This window comes from Myodes glareolus, chromosome 13 (genome assembly GCF_982192425.1).
Source record: "Myodes glareolus chromosome 13, mMyoGla1.1, whole genome shotgun sequence".
Lineage (NCBI taxonomy): Eukaryota > Metazoa > Chordata > Mammalia > Rodentia > Cricetidae > Myodes > Myodes glareolus.
In genome coordinates this window covers 23175847-23199774 of record NC_142038.1, presented here as the reverse complement: position 1 = coordinate 23199774, position 23928 = coordinate 23175847, and the positions used below count along the sequence as shown (strand labels likewise).

At 45.4% G+C, this 23928-nt stretch overlaps 1 protein-coding gene across 11 annotated transcripts in view; it reads left to right on the top strand.

Moving 5' to 3' along the window:
* Nedd4l (NEDD4 like E3 ubiquitin protein ligase) overlaps positions 1 to 23928 on the top strand; it is a 325219-nt gene that overhangs the window by 256139 nt on the left and 45152 nt on the right. For 8 of the 11 annotated variants that reach the window (XM_087895985.1, XM_087895989.1, XM_087895991.1 and 5 more), the window contains 7 exons: positions 6966 to 7027; positions 7163 to 7265; positions 9377 to 9543; positions 14246 to 14381; positions 15405 to 15581; positions 17918 to 17992; positions 19573 to 19632. In XM_087895985.1, the coding sequence (XP_087752111.1) occupies positions 6966 to 7027; positions 7163 to 7265; positions 9377 to 9543; positions 14246 to 14381; positions 15405 to 15581; positions 17918 to 17992; positions 19573 to 19632 (780 nt within the window). The remainder of the gene's footprint in view (positions 1 to 6965; positions 7028 to 7162; positions 7266 to 9376; positions 9544 to 14245; positions 14382 to 15404; positions 15582 to 17917; positions 17993 to 19572; positions 19633 to 23928) is intronic. The other 3 variants (XM_087895987.1, XM_087895984.1, XM_087895983.1) reach the window with 1 other exon arrangement.

The window sequence follows — 23928 nt, the reverse complement described above, 5'->3', positions numbered from 1 at the left end:
GCTACTTATTAGCTCTTATAACTTATGTTACCCCATTATCCTTATCTACCTTAGCACATGGCTCAGTACCTTTTCCAGCTGGGCAGCTTACATCTTTCCTCTCCGGTGGTCTGGGCAGAACTGCAGAGGGAGCTTCCTGCTTTCCAGAATACTCCCAGTCTCTTTGCTCCACCTCTACTTCCTGTCTGGCTTTCCCGCCTATACTGCCTGCCTGGCCAATCAGCGTTTTATTAAAATATGATTGACAGAATACAAACAATTCTCCCACAATTTAGGAAGTGGTCTCTTGTTCCGATGTGTTCTTCCCAGAGATGCAGGGATGGTTTAACGTATGAAAATCTGTCAGTGTAATCCACCATATAAACAAACTAGAAAAAAAACACATGATCATCTCATTAGATGCTGAAAAAGCCTTGAGCAAAATACAACACCTCTTCATGATAAAAGTGTTAGACAGAGCAGGGATACAAGGAACATACCTAAACATAATAAAGGCAATATACAGCAAGCCAACAGCTAACATCAAACTAAATGGAGAGAAGCTCAAAATGATCCCAATGAAATTCAGAACAAGACAAGGTTGTTCGCTCTCTCCATATCTATTCAGTTTAGTACTTGAGGTCCTAGCTAGAGCAGTAAGACAAGAAGAGATCAAGGGGACACAAATCAGAAAAGAAGTCAAACTCTCACTATTTGCTGATGATATGGTAGTTTACATAAGGGACCCCCAAAATTCTACCAAGAAACTCCTACAACTCATAAACACTTTCAGAAAATGAAACAATTTCCCATGCTCTTGGATAGCTAGAATTAACTTAGTAAAAATGGCAATCTTATCAAAAGCAATCTACAGATTCAATGCAATGCCCAGCAAAACCCCAGCAAAATTCTTCCCAGACCTCAAAAGAACAATACTCAGCTTCATATGGAAAAGCAAAAAACTCAGGATAAACAAACAATCCTGTACAATAAAGGAACTTGTGAAGGCATCACAATCCCTGACTTCAAACTCTACTACAGAGCTACAGTGCTGAAAACAACCTGGTATTGGCATAAAAACAGACAGGAGGACCAATGGAACTGAATCAAAGACCCAGATATTAATCCACACACCTACAAACACCTGATTTTTGACAAAGAATCAAAAAATATAAAATGGAAAAAAAGAAAGCATATTTAACAAATGGTGCTAGCATAACTGAATATCAACATGTAGAATGAAAATAGATCCATATCTATCACCATGCACAAAACTCAAGTCCAAATGAATCAAAGACCTCAACATAAAGCCAGCCGCACTGAATCTCACAGAAGAGAAAGTAGGAAGTACACTTGAATGCATCAGACTCCTTTCTGATGCCCAATATATGAGAAACCGCTTGTGGAAATCAGGAATTCGATGGCAAGCGAACAGGAGAAGTGAGCTTAGTGTAGATGGCTATGAAACTGCTTTAAATAAATTGAATGTTCTGTTTCATGCACTCCGTGTGTGTGTGAAATACTGCAGACCTCCCAACTGCAGGCCTTTTCCTGGTTGAAAGTTATCACAGCTGTTATCAGCAGATACTTGTATTTGCAATATCACACTGTGCCTTCGGATCCCCGGGCTTGCTTTTCTGAACCGTCCCCATTTGTTACCCTAAGTTCTCTGACCCAGAAAAGCTCCCTCACATGCCCCCCCACACACACACCCCAAACAGGCTAACCAAGAAGGTCAATGTATCCCCCGTTGGTGGGTACACACTGCGGTACAAACGTCAGCTTTGTACAACCCATGTCTCTCTCACAGTGCATTGTCAAGAGATGGACACCTGAATTAATTAAACAACTTCACCTGGATTTAATTAAGCAGTTTCTGGACCCGGTGGCTGTTATATGTAATTCCAGATTGGCATCCTGCCAGGAGAAAAGTGAGGGGAGATGGTGACGCAGCTACCCTGCATGGTGGGTAGTCACTGCCTGCTATCCCAGCCACGTAGGCACTAAAGGGAGACAATGATGGTGGGAGCCAAAATCAGCCCTTCCCCTCCCGTGATCAGGGATTCCTCCAGGCCTGGTACTCAAGGGCTTCCAGCTGAAATAAAGTAACTTTAGAATCCTTATTCTCTCTCAGTCCTGGCTGCGTTCACACTTCTCCCAGGTTCACTTGTGTAGGAACAGGGAATGGATGAGAACCAAGGGTCGAGTCGTGTGGGGTACCTGGGACATCTGATTCCTGGCTGTTTATCTTCAGGATTCATTTTCTTCTTTACTGCGCTTTGAGGAAAGGACTTAGGCAGAGCAAATGGGGCAAGTGAACCTTTATGTAGGACAGAGCTAAGGAAACACAGTTATGCTCTAAGACTTTGCCGAAGGACAGGTTTTAAGAGATGGAAATCTGCCTGTCGGGTGTGGTTGACTTCCATCTGAAGATAAATGAGTTGTCTAGGCATCCTTTCTGGACCCCCCACTTTCCTACAGGAGGAAGAGTTGTCTCAGAGATAAGGCCAGGTTGCCACCTAGCTCTGTGATGGAGCATCAGGGCAGTTCCAGTGTTCCCTGAGCGGAGGCTCTGTGTCCTTGGTGACACACTCGTTACCTAGGAGACGCTGGCAGCAGGACCGGGGCCTGCAGAGGAGATGAGAGGCTGTAAATGAGGACAGTCCTGTCGCCTACCAGCTGCTCCCCAGTGCTGCCCTTTCTGTGAGGTTCCTGCTGTCTTCACAGGGCCACCAAGAGCAGCCTCGGCTCTGGCTACACATGACTGCTGATTGTCTTAAACTTCTGTGTTTGAGCCCGTCTGTTCCATTCAGTGCATCACCATTGCAACCTCATGTCGCCTATCTTGCACCTTCTGATTAAGGATAAAAATAGCTCAGAGGCTCGCTTGCTCTGACAACAGAATGAAGTTCCCAAAAGATGTTTTCCTATCACACCCCTGAACCTTCTCCTGCTTCTTCCTTGTTCTATGCCCCTCCTGTTACCCCCGCAGCCCTTGATGCTCCCCGCTGCTGCCAGTTTCAGATGCTCTGCGTCTTTGGGCGTTCATTTAGACAGAGACATTGCTGCAGACACGTATCTCCATCTCAGCCAAGGTTGCATTTGGGCAGCCTGGACTGACCATTCTCTTAGAACAGAGTGTGTTCAGGATAGCGAGGTGGAGGCTAAGGTAGTCGTAATGGTGGACACTCTCACTCTTATGTTCATGGCTGGTGGCTGGATAGTGACATTCAGCTAGGCCCAGATCATTGCTATCCACTCCTGAGGGCCTTTGCTAGGTGAGGAAACCTGGGCCCAGAGAGGAAGGTGATTTTTTTTTTGAGTTAGTGACATTGCCGGGCCTGCCGCTAGTTCCCCAGTACTGAGGTGTGCCTACCCTGTGACCACAGAATGGGGGACAGGAGCAGCCTGAAGCTGCGGAGTGAGATTCTCCCTCTATCTGTTCTCGTGCGTTGAATCCACCAGTCTGTTCTCCATTCTGGAATTCACCACTGCCTTCTGTCTGAGGAACATGGTCTTATCTATAAGATGGACAGCTGGTATTATAGCAGCCATTCTCAGCCTTCCTAGTGCTGCGACCCTTTAATACCGTTCCTGTGTTGTAGTGACCTCCAGCCATAAAATTGTTTTTGTTATTACTTTATAACTGTAGTTTTGCTACTGTTATGAATCATGATATAAATATCTATGTTTACACTGTCTTAGGCAGCCCTTGTAAAAGGGTCGCTTGACCACCCCCCACCAAAGCAGCTGCAACCCCACAGGTTGAGAACCATTGGGTTAAAGAATTATTGTTCCCCCCATAAAGTGTATTTTGCACCTGGCTTTCTTTACATAGGGCTAATTGGCCAGTGCCCCCATGGTGTGAAAGGTAGGACTGGTCCGTGATGACAATGGTCACTTTTGTGCCTGGCACCTTGTGGGGGCTACATGTACATCACCTTTCACTGGTTGCTCTAATCCTCACACAGTACAGGAAGACCTCATTGCTGTCCCATTCTATAGAGGACACGAGTGCCCAAAGAGGGAAGGATCACCCAGCTCCAAAAATTAATAAAGACATAACACAGATCTGAGATCCACCTCTTGCTCAGTGAGGTGCTGGTCAGTTCTGTTCCTTGATGTCTGGACAGAGGAATGTCCAGAACCTTCTGCTGCTCCTGGGATCCTCACTAATGCCAGCTGACAGGCCTGTAGGCTATAGTCTTTTCCCTACACCATCGAATTTGTTCTCCCTTAGAGTCTAGTATATTGTTGCTGTGGCAGCCCCTCCCATATAGTTACAACCCTCAGGGCAGGCACTCGGATGGCATGTATCTTGCTTGAAATTGACTAAAATTAGTTGCTTATCAAATAAATGAAAAAAGGAAGAACTGTCAGAATTAATATTTTTTCAGTTGTTCTTAACGTGTGTGGTGTGTGTGTGTGTCCATGTGCATGTGGCCATCTGAGAACAAGTTTTGAGAGTTGGTTCCCCACTTACATCAAGTGGATTCCTGGGATCTAAGATCTTCAGGCTTGACAGCAAACACTGTTACTTGCTGAAGCATGTCACTGGCACCAAGGATAATATTCCAGATTGCCTAGTTGTGCATTGTAAGTGACACGTGTTGAAAGTTTTTATATAAAAATTATTCCCCAAATGTCAATAAGTTTGACTTATTGCCTTCCTTAGCCCAATCTAAGAGAATATAATAATTGAGTTTCTTCAGGGAAAGTTAATTTTAGGGCTCTTTTTCTAGATCAAATGAATGTGTCGATTACTTGCTGCACACACCTTCTTTCTTGACCCTGGCAATTAGTGGTGAGAAAGTTCAAGCAGAGGGCTGTGACACAGAGTGATTATAGGGGAGTTTAAGATGGGCTCTCCGAGGGCAAGACGACATGATGGAGACATGTGGAGTGGACTGACTGTCCGTCAGGACCCGTCAGTGGTGGGCTCTGCTGATGAGATGGCGACGGCTTGGAGTCGGAACCGTTGTCGGAGAGACCCTTGACAGGTGAAGGTGTAAGGCCTGATCACATGGCTGTCGGGTCATAGGCAGGAGTTCTCATTCCATTGTAGTAAGAATAGGACAGAGACTGCTGAAGAGATGGGTCAGAAGGTAAAGTGCCAACAGAACCACGGAGATTAGTTCTCTAGAACATACATGAAGGCAGTGTCTTCCAGATCCAACAGAACCGATACACGTAAGAACTCACATAGTGACAGTGTGCACAGGACCTGCATAAGTTCAAGTCAGAAAAAAAAAATCCCAGCATGGGGAAAGGGGAAGTGCCACCCCTAACCAAGAAGCTGTTTGCAGCCGATACCTGCTGGGAGAGAGAAAACCGCTTTTCTCCAGTGGAACGACACTGGGTATGTCAGCTGCCCTCCAGGGCAGGCCCCATGCTCAGGAGTAGTTGGCCAGCACAAAGCAGACTCTGGTTCTGCCGTGCTTTTTTTGGTTTGGTTTGGTTTACTTCGGATTTGGGTTTTTTGTTTTGTTTTGTTTGTGTGTGTGTGTGTGCGCGCTTGAAGTTTGTTTGTTTTGATTTGGGGGGATTTATTTCTTAAAGGAGATAGACCATGACATGGGATGGGAAGGAAGTAGAGAGAATCTAGGAGGAGTTGGGGGGCAGAAAAGAATATGATCAAAATGTATCTTGTGAGAATAAAGCTTAACCAGTAAATAAAAGGCATTATGGTATGTCTTAAAACTCCAGCACTGGGGAAGTAGAGACAGGGAGAATTCCCAGGTTTTCTGATCAGCCGCTCTAGCCAAATCAATAATCCTTAATCAGTGAGTATCAGGCCAGTGAGAGAGAAAAAAGGGTGAGCGGTGCCCAGGGTTGTCCTTTGGCCAGCACACGGAAACACACAGATAATACATGCACAAGCATAGAGCGGGGGAGTAGGAAGGACAGGAAGGAAGGATATAAATAGACAGTCTTTCAAATGTAAGCACTATTCTCTCTCTCTCCTTCCTGGACATAATACATCATTGCATTGTGCTTTGCCCCTCGTCCTATAAAAGCAAATATTCTGGCTTGCATTTAATCTGACAAGCCAAGTATTTCAGGTTTGACTTCATGTAACATTTGAACAGCAATGGCACAAATTTTCCTACTTTCCTGCTTTCTTAGCCAACCAACTTTGCAGAAGAGAAGGAATTCTAATATCCTAATTTCTTATGGAGTGCACATACATCCTGTGCCCTTGATTACTTCTCTGTTGCTGGGACCAGAAGCAGTTTGTGGAGGGAAAGGTTTATGGTGGTGGGAAGCCAGGGCAGGAGCTCAGGGCAGGAACCAGTAGGCAGGAACTGAAGCAGAGACCATGGAGGAAGCTGCTAATCCTGCTTTTCTGTATAACCCAGGACCATCTGCCTAGGGGTAGCACTTCTCACGGTGGCCTGGGCCCTCGCTCAGCAATCTTTTAATAAGAGAACTATCAGGGAGACATGCCAAAAAGCTGATCTCGCAGAGACAATTCCTCAGTTGGGGTTTCCTCCTTCCAGGTAATTTTAGTTGGTGCCCAGTTGACAAACTAAGGAACAGCCCAGTTTCACTCCCTGCTTCTTGACATAAGCCAAGTGTGACTAGAGGATCCCTGGTTAATTCTGAATTTAGGTGTCCTGAGTCACGGGATAGTGAGGCTCGAGTGACCACTGGTTTTCCAAAGTTAATCGACTCTGGGAGGTTGAGGCTACACCCTGCAGTTAGAAATTAGACTTGGCAGTGGTGGCTATAATTTTGTCATTTGTCTCTGGCTGGGCTTGACTCCTAGAAGCTGATGTAGATAGTGACATCTAGTGGGTCTCAAGGAGACAAGCCTCTGTGGGCCTTGCAGATGCTTAATTAATCATCTGGCTGTTGAGAAGCCAGCTCCTCTTTAACCCCTGGCTTGTCCTAAAATTATATCCTCCATATTCCTGAAGAATGTGTCAAAGTAAGAAATTTTTATAAGTGTTGCTTCTGTGTTAATTTGTTTTTTCTTCCCTTAGACAGAAGATCCAACCATGGAGAGACCCTATACATTTAAGGACTTTCTCCTGCGACCAAGAAGGTGAGGCTTGCAGGTGGATGTGCTAGTAGGTGCTGCAGGGCTGGCTTCTCTGAGGACAGTTTCAGCCAACCCCTTAAACAAGAAAGATGGAAACAAGCCATGGTCTTTATAACTGGTTTTCTTCCTTGTGTGCAGCCATAAATCGCGAGTCAAAGGTTTTTTGCGGTTGAAAATGGCGTACATGCCGAAAAACGGGGGTCAGGATGAAGACAACAGCGAGCAGAGGGACGACATGGAGGTATGAGGGTCAGCTGTGGGGCCGGGCTGTCTCCCGGCCGCTCGTCTCACTCGCGTTACACCTTGAGACTCACTGAAGGGAGTGAATGTTTATAAACGTAAATACAGATACATACACACATACCCCCGTGCTTGTCTTTGAAAGTCCCCGCTGTGTGACTGTTTTAGCCAAAGTGCAATTCCCATTCGATGTCACAACTCTAATAATAGGAAAAGCAGCACTTCGTACAGTTGTATTGGTTTCTCATCTGGCTGCTGTTAAAATACCCAACCGGAGCCGCTGAGGGAAGAAAGGCTCACATTTCAGGCCAGGGAAGTTCGCTGTGGCAGTAGGAATGTGAAGCAGCTGGTCATAGTGTAGCACAGTCAGGAGATGGAAAGTAGGTGGAACAGGGTTCTGCTGTAAATCCACAAGGCCCACCGTCAAGGACCCCACTGCCTTCCGCAAGACTCCACCTTCTGAAGGTTCAGCAACCTTTCCAGACACCAGCAGAGGACCAAGTGTCCAAATACATGAGCCTCAGGAAGACACTTCTTAGCGGTTTAAGGCATCTACTATGGATGGCCCCACTGCCAGGAAAAACAAAAACAAAAACATTATTGCTTTGAGCTTTCAGTTATTTGGGGGTTTCTATTAGCACTTGAACTTGCTCCAGAGTAGATGGGGATTGACTTAAAAGCTGTCTCCCCACTTCTGGTTCATTTGGTCCTCAGGTGACAGACAGTATGCACTGCAAAGCTATCCTTGGGAAATGCCATTTTGCAATTAGCCACCCAGAAGAGTGTTCTGCTCTGTCCTCTTCCTGGCAGAGTGGGCTCTTCGCTTTCCGGTCCCGTCTGTGCTGTGGATCACCCTGTACCATTTCAGCATATGCTGTAGTCAACACTGTCCTGTTAACAACTCTCCTCTTGTTCAGAACGCTTTCATCGAACCAGGCCTCCCTGGCTGTTTTCACGTCAGTGTGCAGCTGTCCCACATGTGTGGTACTTGAATGATATGTGGCGGACAAGCTGACCAAACTCCCTCCCACCAAGAGGCCACATCTCCAGGCAGTGTTTCACTATAGACTTCCACAGCTACTGCCACATGACAGGGTGGGTGGCAGGCCGTAGTGGAGTTTGAGATTTCCCAAGCAAAAGTAGCAGATTGCTGTGTGAAATCCGAGGAATTTTTTTTAGACTCTTCTCATCTTCCAACTGCAGTAACCAGTGAATCAGTTGATTTTCCGCTGGCTTTACCAGGGGATGTTAGGAAGACAATACTTAATGCTGAAGGTATGTGTCGGAACAGTTCAACTCTGGTCCTGGCCCCATGCAGTCTGTTCAGGCAGTACCAAAGCAATGGCATCAGTTTCTAGACAACTCCTGGCTCACCGTTGTAACAGACACAAGGGAGAGGCTTCATCTACTCTCACACCAGCCCCAGGCCATCCTCGCTGGGGACCAATAGCCCTGTCCCTACACCTGTAACCTGTGCCCTGCCTTCTGTAGACCACACATGCATGCATCATGGTGGTCTTGAAAGGAGGTTGGCTGTGACAGCTCTGGTGTGTCCCGTGTCATTGGCTTTGTGCAACCCTAGAGGTCTTTGAGTCGAAATAACTCCTGGAAATGTGCAATTTTGTGGTTGGCTTAGAAACTAAACAGGGCTGGCAAGATGGCACAACAGGTTAGGGCACCTTCTACCACACCCAGTTTGATCCATGGAATTCACATGGTAGAAGAGGAAAGAACTGGCACTTGCGAATTGTCCTCTGACCTGTACACATGTGCCATGTAGGCACGCATGAGCTTACATATAAATGCACACACTCAAATAAATGAATGTTTAAGAAATGAAAAGAAAGTAAATGAAGTCTCCAGACCTAGCGGCCCCCTGCAATGTAGACAGCTTAGAAGCTGGCATGGTTAACTGGCCATTGCTCAGATGAGTGTTAAGACCTTGAATAGGTTTTTCTCCCATTGAGGGAGCATCTGTCTCAGCATGAGCCAGGAAACCATTAGAAGACCCAGAGTGAGGCAGGGTGAGGCAGAAGGGTGTCACGCTGGGGTGGCCTGCTCCTGTGATCTGGGGCCCAGACTCACGACCCTCCCATTCACTTTATTCCACAGCATGGATGGGAGGTTGTTGACTCCAACGACTCAGCTTCCCAGCACCAGGAGGAGCTTCCTCCTCCTCCCCTACCACCAGGATGGGAAGAGAAAGTGGACAATTTAGGCCGCACTTACTATGTCAACCACAACAATAGGAGTACCCAGTGGCACCGGCCCAGCTTGATGTAAGTACCGCCAGATGGCAGGGGTGCTCTGTCACGCCCTGCACAGCAGAGGGTGGCAGTTCCAGGGCAGGTTTGGGAGCTAGTGAGTGAGCATGTGCATGTGTGCATGCGTGCGTGCAGCGGAAGGCTGCTGCCCTGTCCCAGGTTGCCTTTTGCAATGTGGTTGGAGTTGTTCTTCTGTGCCTCTTGTAGGATTACTGAAATGTGCTCTTCCTGGAGTTGGCTTTGGCTCAATGATCACCTTGCTTCCCTCTTCTTCAGCTTCCTCTCCAGGCTGACCCAGGATGGGAAACAGGAGGCAGAGTGATTGTCTTGGCCATTTTCCTTTATGTTTTGCCTTATTCTTTTACAATTATTTGATTTAGAAAGCCACAAAGGCTTCTTTTATTTTTATTTTGTTTACTTTTCAGAAAATTTATGTGTCGCTTCCTTGGTATATTTAGAAATGCAAAGAAGATTTGCAAAGTCAAAATTAGTAATTACTGTTTATTTCAGCATCCTACTAGCTTAGGGAGAAAGCAAGGCAGATCCCTTAGTAATTTTTGTTCTGATGAAAGCAAATAAATAAATCTTAGTTAAACCTCAATTACTGCCTTTAAGAAAGATTTTAATGTAGATTTTTGTTGAATCATCATGCAGTAAAAGGCAGAGCCAAAGTACCCGCAGGAAAAGCAGAAGTTACCTTGGACGTTACAAGCTTGCCAGCAGCCAATATAACATCATTCATATTACAAAGTAGATATTACAAGTGATTACTTTTCAAAATGCAACAAAGGCAAGTGAGTGTACTGCTTTTGAGGTGGATGGATAGGAAAATTCTGGGACTGGGACTTCTCACTCAGAGATCCTCATGCCCAGCACTGGAGTAAGAGTGCAGCAAAATATGGTTTTAGGTGAATGATCAAAATAAGCCATTTCAGGAAGTGATTTTAGGCACAGTGTTTGGGGTACTGTTTGGGCCAAATTCAGGCCTCTCCTAGTACTTACAGAGCAGAAGGTGTCCCTTGAAGTCACACTACTTTCTCAATTCTAGTGGTAGCTTTTAAAACACCTCATTTTAGATTTATTCTTTATCCTATTTGGAAGTAAACTATATTTTACTACAAAAATGACAAGTACCATTTGTAAGATAAACTTAAATTGAAATACTTATTTTATGCTGTTGATTATAAAATACTTAATGCATCTCCCAGTTGCCTAGCAACCAGTCCTAGCTCTGTGGTTTGGGTCATCCTTAACAGTCATATGCATTGAGGTGAAGGGCAGGGCAAGATGGCTCAGAGGGTCAAAAGCCTATGCCTCACAAGCCTGGGGACCTAAGTTCAACCCCCAGAACCCACAGTGGAGGGAGAGAACCTATTTCCAAGGTTGCCATCTGACCTCTGCACACATGCCATAACACATCTGTACACACCCATACTGTCACACACATGTGTACATAATAGTGAGAAATATAATTTATTAAAACAAATGCTTGGCAGCTGGGCATGGTCTGAGGCAGTAATCTTAGTAAACAATGAGCTTGGTTTCAAGGAAGGATTGGTAAAGTGGTAAAGTTTTGCCATTCATGTCACTTCCCATGATACTCAAAGGGAAACTGTGTGAGCAAAATTAATGACTGGAGAAAAGAAAAGATGACATGGGCATTTCTCACATTATTTTCCTGTTCCTGGTAAAATCATCTTTGCATCTTAGTTTATCAAGCTAACCGGTAAATATAGGTTCTTGTAGAAACTTGTAGGCAGTCAACAGCTCTTTCACTCAGTTAAATGTGGAGGAAAGACACACACACACACACACACACACACACACACACGTCCGCACTCTCACCCTTTGCAAATTCTTCCTATCATTACATAAGACAAAAAAAGTCTGTGCTAGTCTGTTTGATATTGCTGTGACCAGATACCTAAGATAAATTATGGCAGTAAGGGTTTTATTTCGGTTCACAGTTTCAAAGGTTCATAGCCAGGGAGGGAATGGATGGATCCATTGCTTTAAGATGAGACAAATGAGTCTCTCATGGCTGTGGGAACAGGGCTTCAAAGCTGCCAGGGAGCAGAGAGCACATTCCCGGACTATCCAGCCTCCAGCTGCTGTTCAGACCAATTGCTGATTAGCTGAGCATGTTGGGTATGGGAAATTGACATCACTGATTCTAAATACAACATCCTTTGTGTGTGTGTGTGTGTTTGCACACACCAGTAGTGCAATAGGAGACATCATATACTTTGGAGGATGTGAGATACAGACAAGTCGTCACCCCACCCAGGCACTGTGGTCTTGTTTTAACCGGGTTTGTAGAGCCGCTCGAGTCCCTCTGGAGTACCTGTGGACTGAATTTGAAGGACTTTCAGTCTTGACAGAGTGCACGTGGAGTCAGGAGTTTTCAAGTGAGGAGAATGATCATAAAGAGCAAACTGTGCTCATCCTTAATCACCAAGAGAGGGCCAGGTGCAGTGGCGCACACCCTTAGCTCCGGCACTCGGGAGACAGAGGCAGGCGGATCTCTGCGAGTTGGAGGCCAGCCTGGTCTACAGGGAAAGACCCTGCCTGATAAAAAAGTAAAAGAAAGGAAAGAAAGGAAAAAGAAATTTAATAAGATAAAAGCAGACAGACACTCTGTAGCTTCCTCTGGCTGCTTCCCTGCTGAGGTCATTTATAAATATGTACTGTAACACTTTACATTTCTGGTTTATACTCTATTTTATGCTTGAGAGTTGAACATTTTAAAACATGAGGGCAATAAATACATCATCACAGATACAATATAGTATTTTCTAAAAGCCAGCAGTAACATCTTTAATCTTTTATGTTTTCAGAAACATTACTACACTTTTGTATTCCTTGATTATAATTGCATCTTTGATAATATCAGTTTTCTGAAGATGCCTCTATTTAGTGTACAAGTTTATTCTAATTATATATTTAATACAACAATATACGTTGTAATAGCAGCAAATTTATGTATTATATATACAAATATAAAATTCCTTTAATTCATATTTTAGTAATAAATAAAGAATTATAATTTACATGTGGACTAAATAGAAACTAACTTTCACACTGCTTTTTTTAGCCCTAAAGTTAATAGTGTAAAGATGTTTGATAAAAAAATTTTATTAAGCCGGGCAGTGGTGGCACATGCCTTTAATCCCAGCACTAGGGTGATAGAGGCAGACGGATCTCTATGAGTTCGAGGCCAACCTGGTCTGCAGAGTGAGTTCCAGGACAGCCAAGGCTACACAGAGAAACCCTGTTTCAAAAATAGTATTAAAAATAAAAAGAAACGTCTGTTTACTTAGGATGTTCTGACATCTTCCTGCACTGTTGCTCATTGAGTCTAGTTGCTACTCTGAAGTCCAATTGGCTCTTTCTGGGGTTATGAGTGAGTCTGGAAGTACTACAAATTTTAAATCCTTTCTTTTAGAAAGATTCTATAATTAGGCTATTGATTAATACTGTGTTTCATTTCACCTGAACTAAAATTCTCAGTTATAGTGGAACATTAACCTGCAATATAATTTGTGCTGACTCGATGGAGTCAGATGGAGCATGTGTGCAGGTGCCTCTGGAGGGCGTTCAGACTTCCACCCCAGCAACATCTATCTAGCCGATGGTTTCCCCCAAAGGACCATCGCCTGTCACGTACAGCAAAGTATTTTTTAGGAGGCTGTCGACTGGGTCGTTTTCAAGGATAAGTTCTTCACTCAGATTCCGACGTAAGGACCTTATGTGGCAAAACAAACAGCTCGGGTGTGATAGTGCCGTGTTCTTCAAGTCCCAAGCGTATTTGGGAGGTCAGCCCCTGGTGTTCATTTGGATTATTAGAAGGAGGTTGTTGGGGAAGGGGGCTGCAATATTGTGATATGAGGTTTTTGCCAAAACAAGACAGAAAGCATTTAAAAGTAAGTCACACAGCTCAGGAGACCTCCCCTTGGGACTTCAGCCTTGAACTGGTACTGTTGGCAGCCTTCAGTCAGTTACTGATTACCCAAATTAGCTGTTTTGTCACTGCTGGCTAGACCTAAAAGGGACCTGCTGACAGACTGCATGTGTGAGCATGTGTGGGCTTGCTTGTCACTTCCTTCCAGAGGCCGGACTTACCGCAGACTGAAGGACTTAGGTTTCTCTTCTCTTAAATCCTAGAGTGCGGTATGAGGAACAGCCGTCCCTCTGGACTCATGGCTTCCACACAACTATTCGGGAAAATATATTAGGGCTGTGCTGACCCCGGGCGGTCATTTGTCTTCGTCTTCATTCCCTACACAACTTTTTGTGGCCTTTTCGTTGTCTGAGGCATTGTACGTCATCTAGAGGGGATTTGAAGTATACAGGAAGTTGTTCGTGAGTTTTGAGCAAGCCGTGTCATTCTTCGTTAGGGGCTGACCTTGTCGGATTTTAGAATCCGTGGGGATAGGGAAGGCTCTGCAGTCGTTCCCCGTGGATGCAGAGGGATGGCTGGCTGTCCATGTCTGAACGATGCTCAGGTACCGCTGTCACTCTTGTTCAGGGCACTGAGGCTGCTTCCGTGAGGTCAGAGTGAGCCTGCAGTGTGGTTGAGCCAGACAATGGTTGCATGCTCCTTGCTGGTGTTTGACACTGACATCTTAATCCGCGTGTGGCCCACAGTGAGGAATGGACTGTTGGCGGGCTAGTTGTGAACACCTCTTCTCATCCCCCCACCCCGCCCTCCTTTCAGGGATGTGTCCTCTGAGTCGGACAACAACATCAGGCAGATCAACCAGGAGGCTGCTCACCGGCGCTTCCGCTCGCGGAGGCACATCAGTGAAGACTTGGAGCCTGAGGCCTCGGAAGGCGGTGGAGAGGGCCCTGAGGTATGATGCTGGCAAGCTGAGCAGCTCCATCTTCCCACGAGCCCCAGGGTGCTTTTGTATCCCATTTTCTCCTCTCAGTAAACTGTGAGTGTGAAGATTGTGGCCTCATAACTAATTGATTCCCATCTGAGTGTTAGTTAACTTGGAAAATGTGTGTGGAACCCATGTTCAGCCAAGACTTGTATAAATATCAAAGGGAGAACATTTTTTTCTCGTGTGAAAGTCTTACATGTTTCTACTTAATGACTGGTTTATCCCAGGATCTAACCAATCTCACGAAACAACACGAAGGTTGCCATTTTTGAGGAATCGAGTGAGCCCTGTCACTTGTTCGGGTATCATGGATGAGTTCCTAATAACTGCGTGTCACCTTAGGAGAGATTACCAAAAAACTGTACAAGTTTGAGTTAATAGGAATTACTGGGAAAGGAGATGAATTAAGCGATAAATGAGAAATAATCCTAACTCAATACCAGCTGATCATTGTGTTGACCGTATGTTGGGAATTCATTCACGAAACATGGCAGTGGCCGGTATTAGGGCAGTACGTTAGTGATGCCACAGTAGATTCCCGAACCATTCTGCAGCATCTAAGCTGTTTTCATTAAGAACCCTCACAGCGGCTAGAAAGGAAAGAAAAAAAAAATAGCAAGAAAATTGCTTGTAAATTCTTGGGGCATTTCTAATCCATTTGTAATAGCGGCTGACAGAAAGCTGCGCTGTGGAGTGTGTATCCCTAAGGGGTGAGATCATGGCCCCTGGGCCTGCTTCTTCACACCTGGTCGCACCCCCCAGTTGATTGCTTATATCAGCAGTTTGCTTTCTCAGCTAAGTTTTCCTGTCCGTTGCTTGGGACAGTGGTTCTGTCTTCCCCGTGCTTATTCCTAAAGATCGTGTGCCTCTTGCTGAGTAGGTATTAATTACCGTTATCCTGATGGTTCTGGATGTTGTGTGCTTTATTGGAGGGAAGACAGATAAATCCCCAACTCCTAGCACTTAATCTACTTTCTCTTTCCTCCAAAGCCTTGGGAGACCATTTCAGAGGAAGTGAACATGGCAGGAGACTCTCTTAGCCTGGCTCTGCCCCCACCTCCTGCCTCCCCAGTGTCTCGGACCAGCCCCCAAGAGCTGTCGGAGGAACTGAGCAGAAGGTTACAGATCACTCCAGACTCCAATGGGGAACAGTTCAGTTCTCTGATCGTAAGTCACGGTCTTGTTAAGAAAAGCAGAGCGGTAGTCAGTTCTTTGTTGTTGCTTTAGGAGACTCTTGTATACAGATAATGGCCAAGGAAGTGGGCAGTGGTTCTCAACCTGGGGATTGTGACCCCTTTGAGGTCAAATGGTCCTTTCACAGGGGTCGCCTAAGATCATCCTGCATATCAGATATTTACATTGCAGTTCATAACAGCAGCAGAGTTACAGTTAGGAAGTAGCAATGACATAACTTTATGGTTGGGGGGGTCACAGCAGCATGAGGAAGCTGTATTAAAGGGTCATGGCGTTAGGAAGGCTGAGAACCACTGGCCAGTGGGTCTTCCATACCCAGTCAGCCCAGGATCTCCTAAGATTCCCCTTCCCTAGGAGAGGCGGGTCTATATGAAAATTTACGCTGGCAGGTAAAAATCTTTTTTTGTTTAGAAAGAAGTAGCTTATCAACAGCTCTTTTTATTATTTATTCTGTGAGTTCTAGCTTTAACCTTGTATAATTTCTTTCCCATTCACAAGGCTCGTGAAAGTAGTGTCTTTGTCATGAGGGCAGCTGTCCTGTTGAGAACCAGGAGCCCTAGAGCCTTCCAGCCAAACTTATAGTCCACACACCTTTGCGTTCTAGTTCACAAATAAGTGGGGCCAGATGTGCAAGCGGTTGACCCTGGGAAAGCCGGGCTCGGCGGTAGAAGATACCCAGAAACCCAATATATGAACTCCTAAGGAGAAAAAGTATGAAACTGTGGCCCTGACATCACAGTAACACTTGAACTTGGGGTTCTCGGCCATCAGAGAAATACTTTGTACAAGTCTCAGGTCAGTGAGAAGGAATGAAATTGGTCACAAGGAACTTCGCAGTTGACAGTGGAAAACTCCAGGAGACGCCCACAGACCACTCTTGTGTCCATGTGGAATTAAGGCCAAATGCACACACCATGTTTTGCAGGCAGTTGGACTTACAAAGATGTCACTGTGTTGGAAATGGCATTCTCATATGATAGTCGTTCTTATGAGCATTCTAAGTGTAAACGAGAGAAGGGCCCCACAAAGCAGAAAAGCCACTGCGTACATGATTATGAGCCCTTCCATTGCGGGGTTCTCCTTCTAAAAGAGACTGCCGGCCCCTGTCACATGAGTCACAGGGATTTCTTCTTAATCTGCTTTCGCATTAAAATTCTACGGATGTTTTTCAAAAAGAGAAACAGCACTGAGATGAAAATCCAGTGCTAAGTGGATAGAAACGAGGCTGCATGTATGAGATATTTGACTGGGTGAAAGTGTTGCTATGGAAACAGCCTAAGCCACCAAGCCATGTATTTAAAAATGTATCAAAGAAAGAATTGCTGAAATTATAGCAGCTATATACCATTTATATAAACCATGTGGGAAAAGCTCCTAGTTTTCTCTGTTGACGTAAATTAGCATTTGTCACAGTTAGAGCAGGGAGCTCTTGCGTGTAGCATTTCCAGAAGCATGGCATATTAAGACCCAGGTGTGATAGCACACCCTTAGGGAGCTTCCTCTGATTTTGATGCTTGAGGCCACTGTGTATTCAGGGCAGTGGGTCCAACTTTTTGCTCAGGAATGACTCCTTCACACTGCCCAGTGTGGGAAGGTGGGCGTTGTCCCTGTTACCACCATGGAGCTCCGCTGCCTTTAGTTAATGGGCGTTATTTTAAAATAGTAAAAGCCACACGTGCTACAAACTGTGCTGGTGGGATAAGCGTCGCTGGTAAGGAACCTGTGACCTTCGAGGACCCTCATTCGGATCGGCGAGGCTTTGTTTAACCACCAAGAATTCAAATCAGTGAGAGGAGCGTTATGTGTGACACACAAGTCGGTGTTTGGATTTGCCTCCCTCTCTGCTCCGCTTGTGGTCTGTAAGGAAGCTCCACTTGGAAGCTCAATATAAAGCCCCGCCTCTTGCAGGGAGGAGGGGATGATGTCTGAGTGCAGACGGTTCTTCAGGGCAGCGACCTCACTGTGAACAGTGGTAGTAGCTGGTCAAGAGCCATGTGTCCACCTTTTGGTCCCTCTTTTCCTCTGTTCGTCATGCTTGAGAGTTTGCCCAGAGCTGGCATCCCAGGCAGGGTACAGGACTGCTGACCTCTTGTTACTCTTGAATGTTGTGGGAACCTGTCTCTTTTCCCTTCCAGTAGTCCTGGTCTGCGGGGAAACAGAGACTTGAAACAGAGATCTGCAAGGACTCCTGTCCTTGCTCTGGAAGAAGCGGTGCTTGATTACCTCCTGGTATCCGAGAGCCATGCAGGCAAGTGAACTAGTTCTGAGGATATTCCCGTTAACCCTGCCTGTCTTTTCCTTCCCTGCAGCAGAGAGAGCCCTCGTCCAGGCTTCGGTCCTGCAGTGTTACCGACACGGTTGCTGAGCAGGCTCACCTACCACCGGTAATAAACTCTCGTTTCCAGTCCTCAGCTGTTTTTTCGGTTTTGATTCAAAATCATCAGGGCCGCTGAGAAAGAGTTTTTCCTGTGTAGATCCATTCACCGTATAAAGCAGGACATTAGCAATTTTCTGAGTAAATTATGCAAGGACCTCGACTTCCCAACCCAGAATCCTAACTGCCCACCACGTTTCCAAAATGCTAAAAACTTGCTTTGGCTTCTCACTGCAAGGTGTGCATTTCTGACGTGCTTATATTACTGAAACTACGTGGTCCGTTCAACAGCTCTGGTCCTGGTATCTGAACTCTGCAAACTCATTGATCAGGAAGAACTCTTCCAGCAAGACAGCCTAAATTTTACCACTACCTAGAGCGCCTGTGCTAACTGCAAAGGCGGTTCCATGAATGAACTATCAGCTGCCATTTGCTCCCTCCTTCCTTCGGCTGTGATAAGTCTGAGTGCCCATCACGTGGTAGAGGGGTTTTCCATCCCAATAGTAAACTAAATATCAAATTGGAGAGCAGATGAGCATTGCCTCGCAAGAACGAATTGACAGAAAAAAAAATGTTTTTCTTCTTTGGGAGGTGAAAATATTCTGTGGTTATTTTAAATGTTCAATTTGATGTTTGACATTGGCCTTCTATTAGTTTGGTTTTTGTGGGTTTGTTGGGGAAGTGGGAGTTAAGACAGAGTTTCGGTCTATAGCCTGGTCCAGCCTGGAGCTCTAATTATATACTCCAGGCTAGCCTCAACCTGGCAACAGTCTCCCGCTTTCCCCTCCTGAGTGCTGAGATTACAGGCGCGAGCCACCTGCCTATTTTTTTTTTAATTGCTACAAATCCTCTTTAATGACCTGCTTCATTGTGTATGAACCTGAAGACAGGCAACAGATTTGAAATTTTTGAAACCATCTTCCTCGCTGTAAACATTTTCACATGACGTCAAAGGACATTTTCACCTAAATAAAGTGATGGTATGCCAGTCAAAATCATAAATTCGGTGATGGAGTCCACCATGAAGGCTGGCTAATTAACAAGCCGAGGTGGATTCAGTACAGACCTCCCAAAGCAGAGCTGTACACTGTGATGAAGCGGTGGGGACCCTTCTCGCCCTAGTGATTCTGTGATTTTTCTGGTAGAAATTAATTGCACTTGCTCTCCTCTTCAAAATCAGTGTCAGTTTTGTTTGCCATGGAGACTGTGATTCCACTTTCTCTCCTTGTCCAGAAGGTGCTGTACACTCACTGACCACCAGTGGCCTCTCAGAGATTTGCAGATAAGAGAATCTAAGATCTGGACTGTGGAACACAAATGTCCCACTTGAAGTGGTTGTTGGTCACCCCTAGTGAGGATGCATTCTAAGCTTCTTTGGGGTGATACGGTGGTCCAGAGAGGGCACGGGCTGTGCTCTGTGTTTGCTGCTGGTCATTGGTGTGTGCTCAGCTTCATTTGGACAAGGTGGATAATTGGGGTTCCTGATCTCACATCATCTGCCGCAGCATCGCCACAGCAGTGATTCCTGCTTCACTAAGCAGCGGATGGTCCCCCAAATACAAGTTACTGATGTACATTATCGTTTAACAGCCCAGCACCCCAACTAGGCGAGCACGTTCGTCAACTGTCACGGGTGGTGAGGAACCAACGGTAATAACACAAGTTATGGGACCCTAATGGTGAACGACTATGGGGTAGTTTAGTATGTTGGTTATGGTGAATATGTTTCCTCCCATTATCAAATAAGGTCAGTTTCTGTGTACTACAAACACATATGTGTTTCTTATCTTCAGCTTCTCATTTTGAATTCTTCAAAGGTCCTGGGTCAAATGGAATCATTTTTAATCCTGTGTGATTCTATTAGAAGTATTGTCAAGCCTGGTTACATGTGCTTAATGCAAGCATTTCAAATACAGTTTTGTCAGTGTCTTTGTTCGTGGTGGGCTTTCTCCTGCTGCTCGGATGCTTAGTTAAGCTAAAGAAGCCATATGAGTCATCCAGGGCTGTGCATGTGAGTCCAGATGTGCAAGAGGCTGTGCACTCTTCTCTGTTTTCCACACCACATTTTTTAATAGGGGGTCATATATTTTCTGTATCTCCATCATATCCAGTAACCTCTTTCTGCCACAAGGAGTTTGACTCACAGGAACGGACAAGTGTTTTTACAATTTCCAGGGCAGGAAGCAATTAGGATATTTCAATGCAAGTATCTAATATTGTTGTTATTACTTCCTTATCTTGATTGATAGTATTGATGCTTATATGTGACTTCAATTTGAGTAGTTGTTTTCCTTGTGTTCTACTTGATCCTTGCAGTCAGGCAAGCCGTATATGATGATTTGAGCTTAGATAACCATTTGAAGAACTTCCTTTACTGTCCATTCCACCTTTGTCACATGCGCTGTGGCTACTTACTGGTGACGAATGACGTTAACTATATGCACAATAGCCAGTTTCCTGAAGGATGTTTAGCCCTCCGTGTTACACAAAGGAAACTCACGTTGGCCATCAGTACAGCGGGCGCAGTGTAAGGTGGCTAAACCACTGTGGCCTACCTAACATTCATGTCCTGGAGATCCAGGCTCCCCACCTCCAGAAGAATTCAAAGAGTTCTATACAGGGTAGTGGGGCTGCAGGGCAGACCATTTCATGGTATGGTTTTGTTTTGTGATACCCATAAACATCCTTTCGTAACGTAGCAGCTGTTTCTACATTCAGTTGGATTTGCGAGCTGCTTAAAGCTTGGGAGTGTTGGGATGGCTAATGATAGCAGATCACAGAGCAAACTGAACTGCTGGAGTGCCAGTCTCTATCGTAAAAATATTCCCGACAGAACAAGGTCACCCATCAGAAAGAAAGCCCACGTCACTCTGGGTCTGCACTTTTCTTGCCTGTGTTCTCCTCCATCCGTGAATTAAAACATGGGTTGGGTTTGGTCTTTTGTTTTTAAAGACTTTGCGATGGTAGTTGCTAAATGATTCTCCTACCCTGATGTACCTTGCTTTCTCAGGACCTAGATGAGTTTGAAAGGGCCGAGTCCATTTCCCTTCCAGCCTCTCTATGACTTGTTCTGTCTCCTAGCATGGTTTTTCCTCTGACCGCCTCTCTGACGTGTATGCCAGGCAGAAACGCCCTGTAATGTGTCACCTCGCTCCTCCCTGTGCTCTACCAAGCTTGCATGTGCTGCAGTTAGGCACACAGCTCAGTTTTGTTTTATTTAGGAGGAAAATACCAGTATGATGTTGCGTACATCATGCTCAGCAAACTGTTTTTAACTTACATTGATTCTTCTTGGCTCTGTTGATAATCATTTAGTATTGGGTGATGGAAATGTGCTGCAGTTTCTACACTCTTCCCTTGCTGGAGGACATTCCCATCTCCACCCTGTAAACCCTCTCCCTGCACTGTGACAAAGCGCTGAGCCTCATCCGAGGAATCGTGGCCTTTGATTTATGGCAGGAGCCTGTCACACAGTGTCACTTTCGTACAGGCTCCGTCAGGGCTCTCCCTTTCAAGCAGAAAGCGAGAGAGTCCTTTGATCTTCTCTGAAGAGATTCTAAAAATATCCTGAGATACCACTACGGCAGGGTCTGGGTGAGTCATGGAGAATCTATGATGGCCAGTGTCAACAGATAGTCAGGTTTTTCTCAGCGTAAACATAGTCTGGTTCTTCACTGTAGTTAGCGGAATTGAAGTGAATGGCTGTTTGGAATCGTAAGGCTCAGCAGTATATTTGGTCTGTGAGTGAAAACAAAAGTGTTCAGTTCAGCTTGTGTTTGGTGTCCTGATGTGTTTCTGGAGGTGCTCTGAAGCATACTGTTATTCACATACAGTATAGTAAAAGTGGAATCTTTTGGCCCCACGCCTGGGCCTCTTGCACAGAGCTGTCTGGAGAAGCCGAGTCTTATCATTGCTGGTCATGGGTCCTGGATGGCCACGTTTTAGTCATAAGTGGAATCATAAACACAGGTTGTTCTGCGTACTCATTCAGAGAGGACACTGCCAAGAAATATTTAGTAACAGCCTCTTGTGTAGATGTAGCTACATTCGCAGGTGCCTGTTCAATTCCCAGTAGAAAGGAGACCGATCATTATAGACAAATTCAGTGTTCTGTCTGCTGTCCTCCCGGTTCTGTGAACTAACTGATCCTGTTAACTGTGGATCTGTGTGTGGAACCTGAGCGCAGGGAGCTCTCACAGCTGGCAGTTCAGTTCTGAGATTGGGAAACATCCAAGTCGTTCCGTTTGTCAGTTCAAAAGTGTCTGTTCCAGGAATGTCAACGCTGTTTGTTGAAGACTTAATGTTTCTAGAAATGAATTTTCAGAGAACATATCAAAATGCCTCTCCCCCAAAACATAACTCCTCAAGAAAGGAGAAAAGTGACAGGTGCCATTTAATAGTCCTTGTAGTTAAACCAGTTTTGGTTATATAAGTCATAGTGAATCAGAGGGGATTTTGCCAAAAGTTTTACCTGTTTGCCTAGGTGACAGTATATCGGACTTTTGGCCATTCTAGGTGAAAGTCCTTGGAGGGAGGTAGAGCTTTGTGGCTGGTGTTCCCAATTAGGCTGTTGACTGCTTGGTCTGTCTCTCATGGTCATAAGAACCTGACATCCCTTGTTGTCTTGTTCCTGGATTCAGGATGCTGTGTAGTTAGTTGTTCTTGGAATTCCCTTATCCTTTAGGGTTTGCCTGGGAAAATGTCAAGGAGATGTTTGCTGCATTTCTTTGCAGGAAGGTTCTTTTTCTTTACACATGTTCTCTCCTTGCCTGGTGAACATGGTTTAGAAATAACCACGGAGTCAGCTGCTTCCCAGTCAGTGGTCAGATTAATTTTTCTGGAGTCTCCTGTTCAGCGTGGGAAACAGACAGAGGAGCCTCTTCAGTTGCAGTCCTTAGTAACTGCAATGTACGTGCTCTTGCTTCCTCTAATTTAGGGTCCCAGGTCCACTGACGACTCTGTGGTTGTGACCTTCACCAAAGCAGTAGAAGTGAGCAGAGAAGCTAGGTCAGGAACAGAAAAGAGGCCCAGTAAGAGAAGAGTCACGTGATCAGCCTAATTCTAAGACAGCGGCATCTGCTGAGGTACTTAGAGGGCTGGTGGGAGAAGACCCCACTGGGGAAGGCAGCGCTCAGAGCAACAGGGATCCTGTTCCTCTACCTCCCAGAAGTCTCAGTGGCTCTGGTAGGTCTTTCTGAGCCTCTCACCTAGAGCACCGCTTCCCCAGCACAAATGTGGCATAGCACCATGTGTGCAGGCATCCCTAAGCATCCCTAGGCTGGTGCTGGCCTTGGGCATCCCTTTGCTGTCAGTCATTCCACCATCCTGTGTCTTCTAATACCCATTCACCCAGACTATACTTCTCAGGCTGCTTTTTACACAGACCAAAATCTCAGTAATTGTTTATATAAAAAGATGAAGTCCATACTGGGTTTGGTAGCATATTACTTTAATCCCAGCACTGGGGAGGCAGAGGCAGACTTTCTATGAGTTCAGGGATAGCCTGGTCTACATAGTGAGTCCTAGGCCTGCCAAGGCTACGTAGTGAAACCCAGTCTCAAAAATAGGAAGGAAGGAAGGAAGGAAGGAAGGAAGGAAGGAAGAAAGGAAGGAAGGAAGGAAGGGAAAAAAGATGGAATTTGCACTAACCAAATATAGTCCAAACTGTACATCACAGACCTGTGAAGATAGACTCTATATCGTTTCACTGGTATAAATAGAACCTCTAATATGAGGCTCCCCAGACATGATAGGGTTCCTTTGGATGATGTCCCCATACAGAAGGACAAGTCAAATAGGAAAGGTTCTGTGTCACATTTTGCCCTGGAAGTTTGTGTACACTGGGCCTCAGGAAGAACTATATGCTGAGCATCTGTGGTAACCAGCTCTCTAGAAGCATCTAGAACATTCCTCTTGTGGGCATAAGAGTTGGACAACTTGAAATTC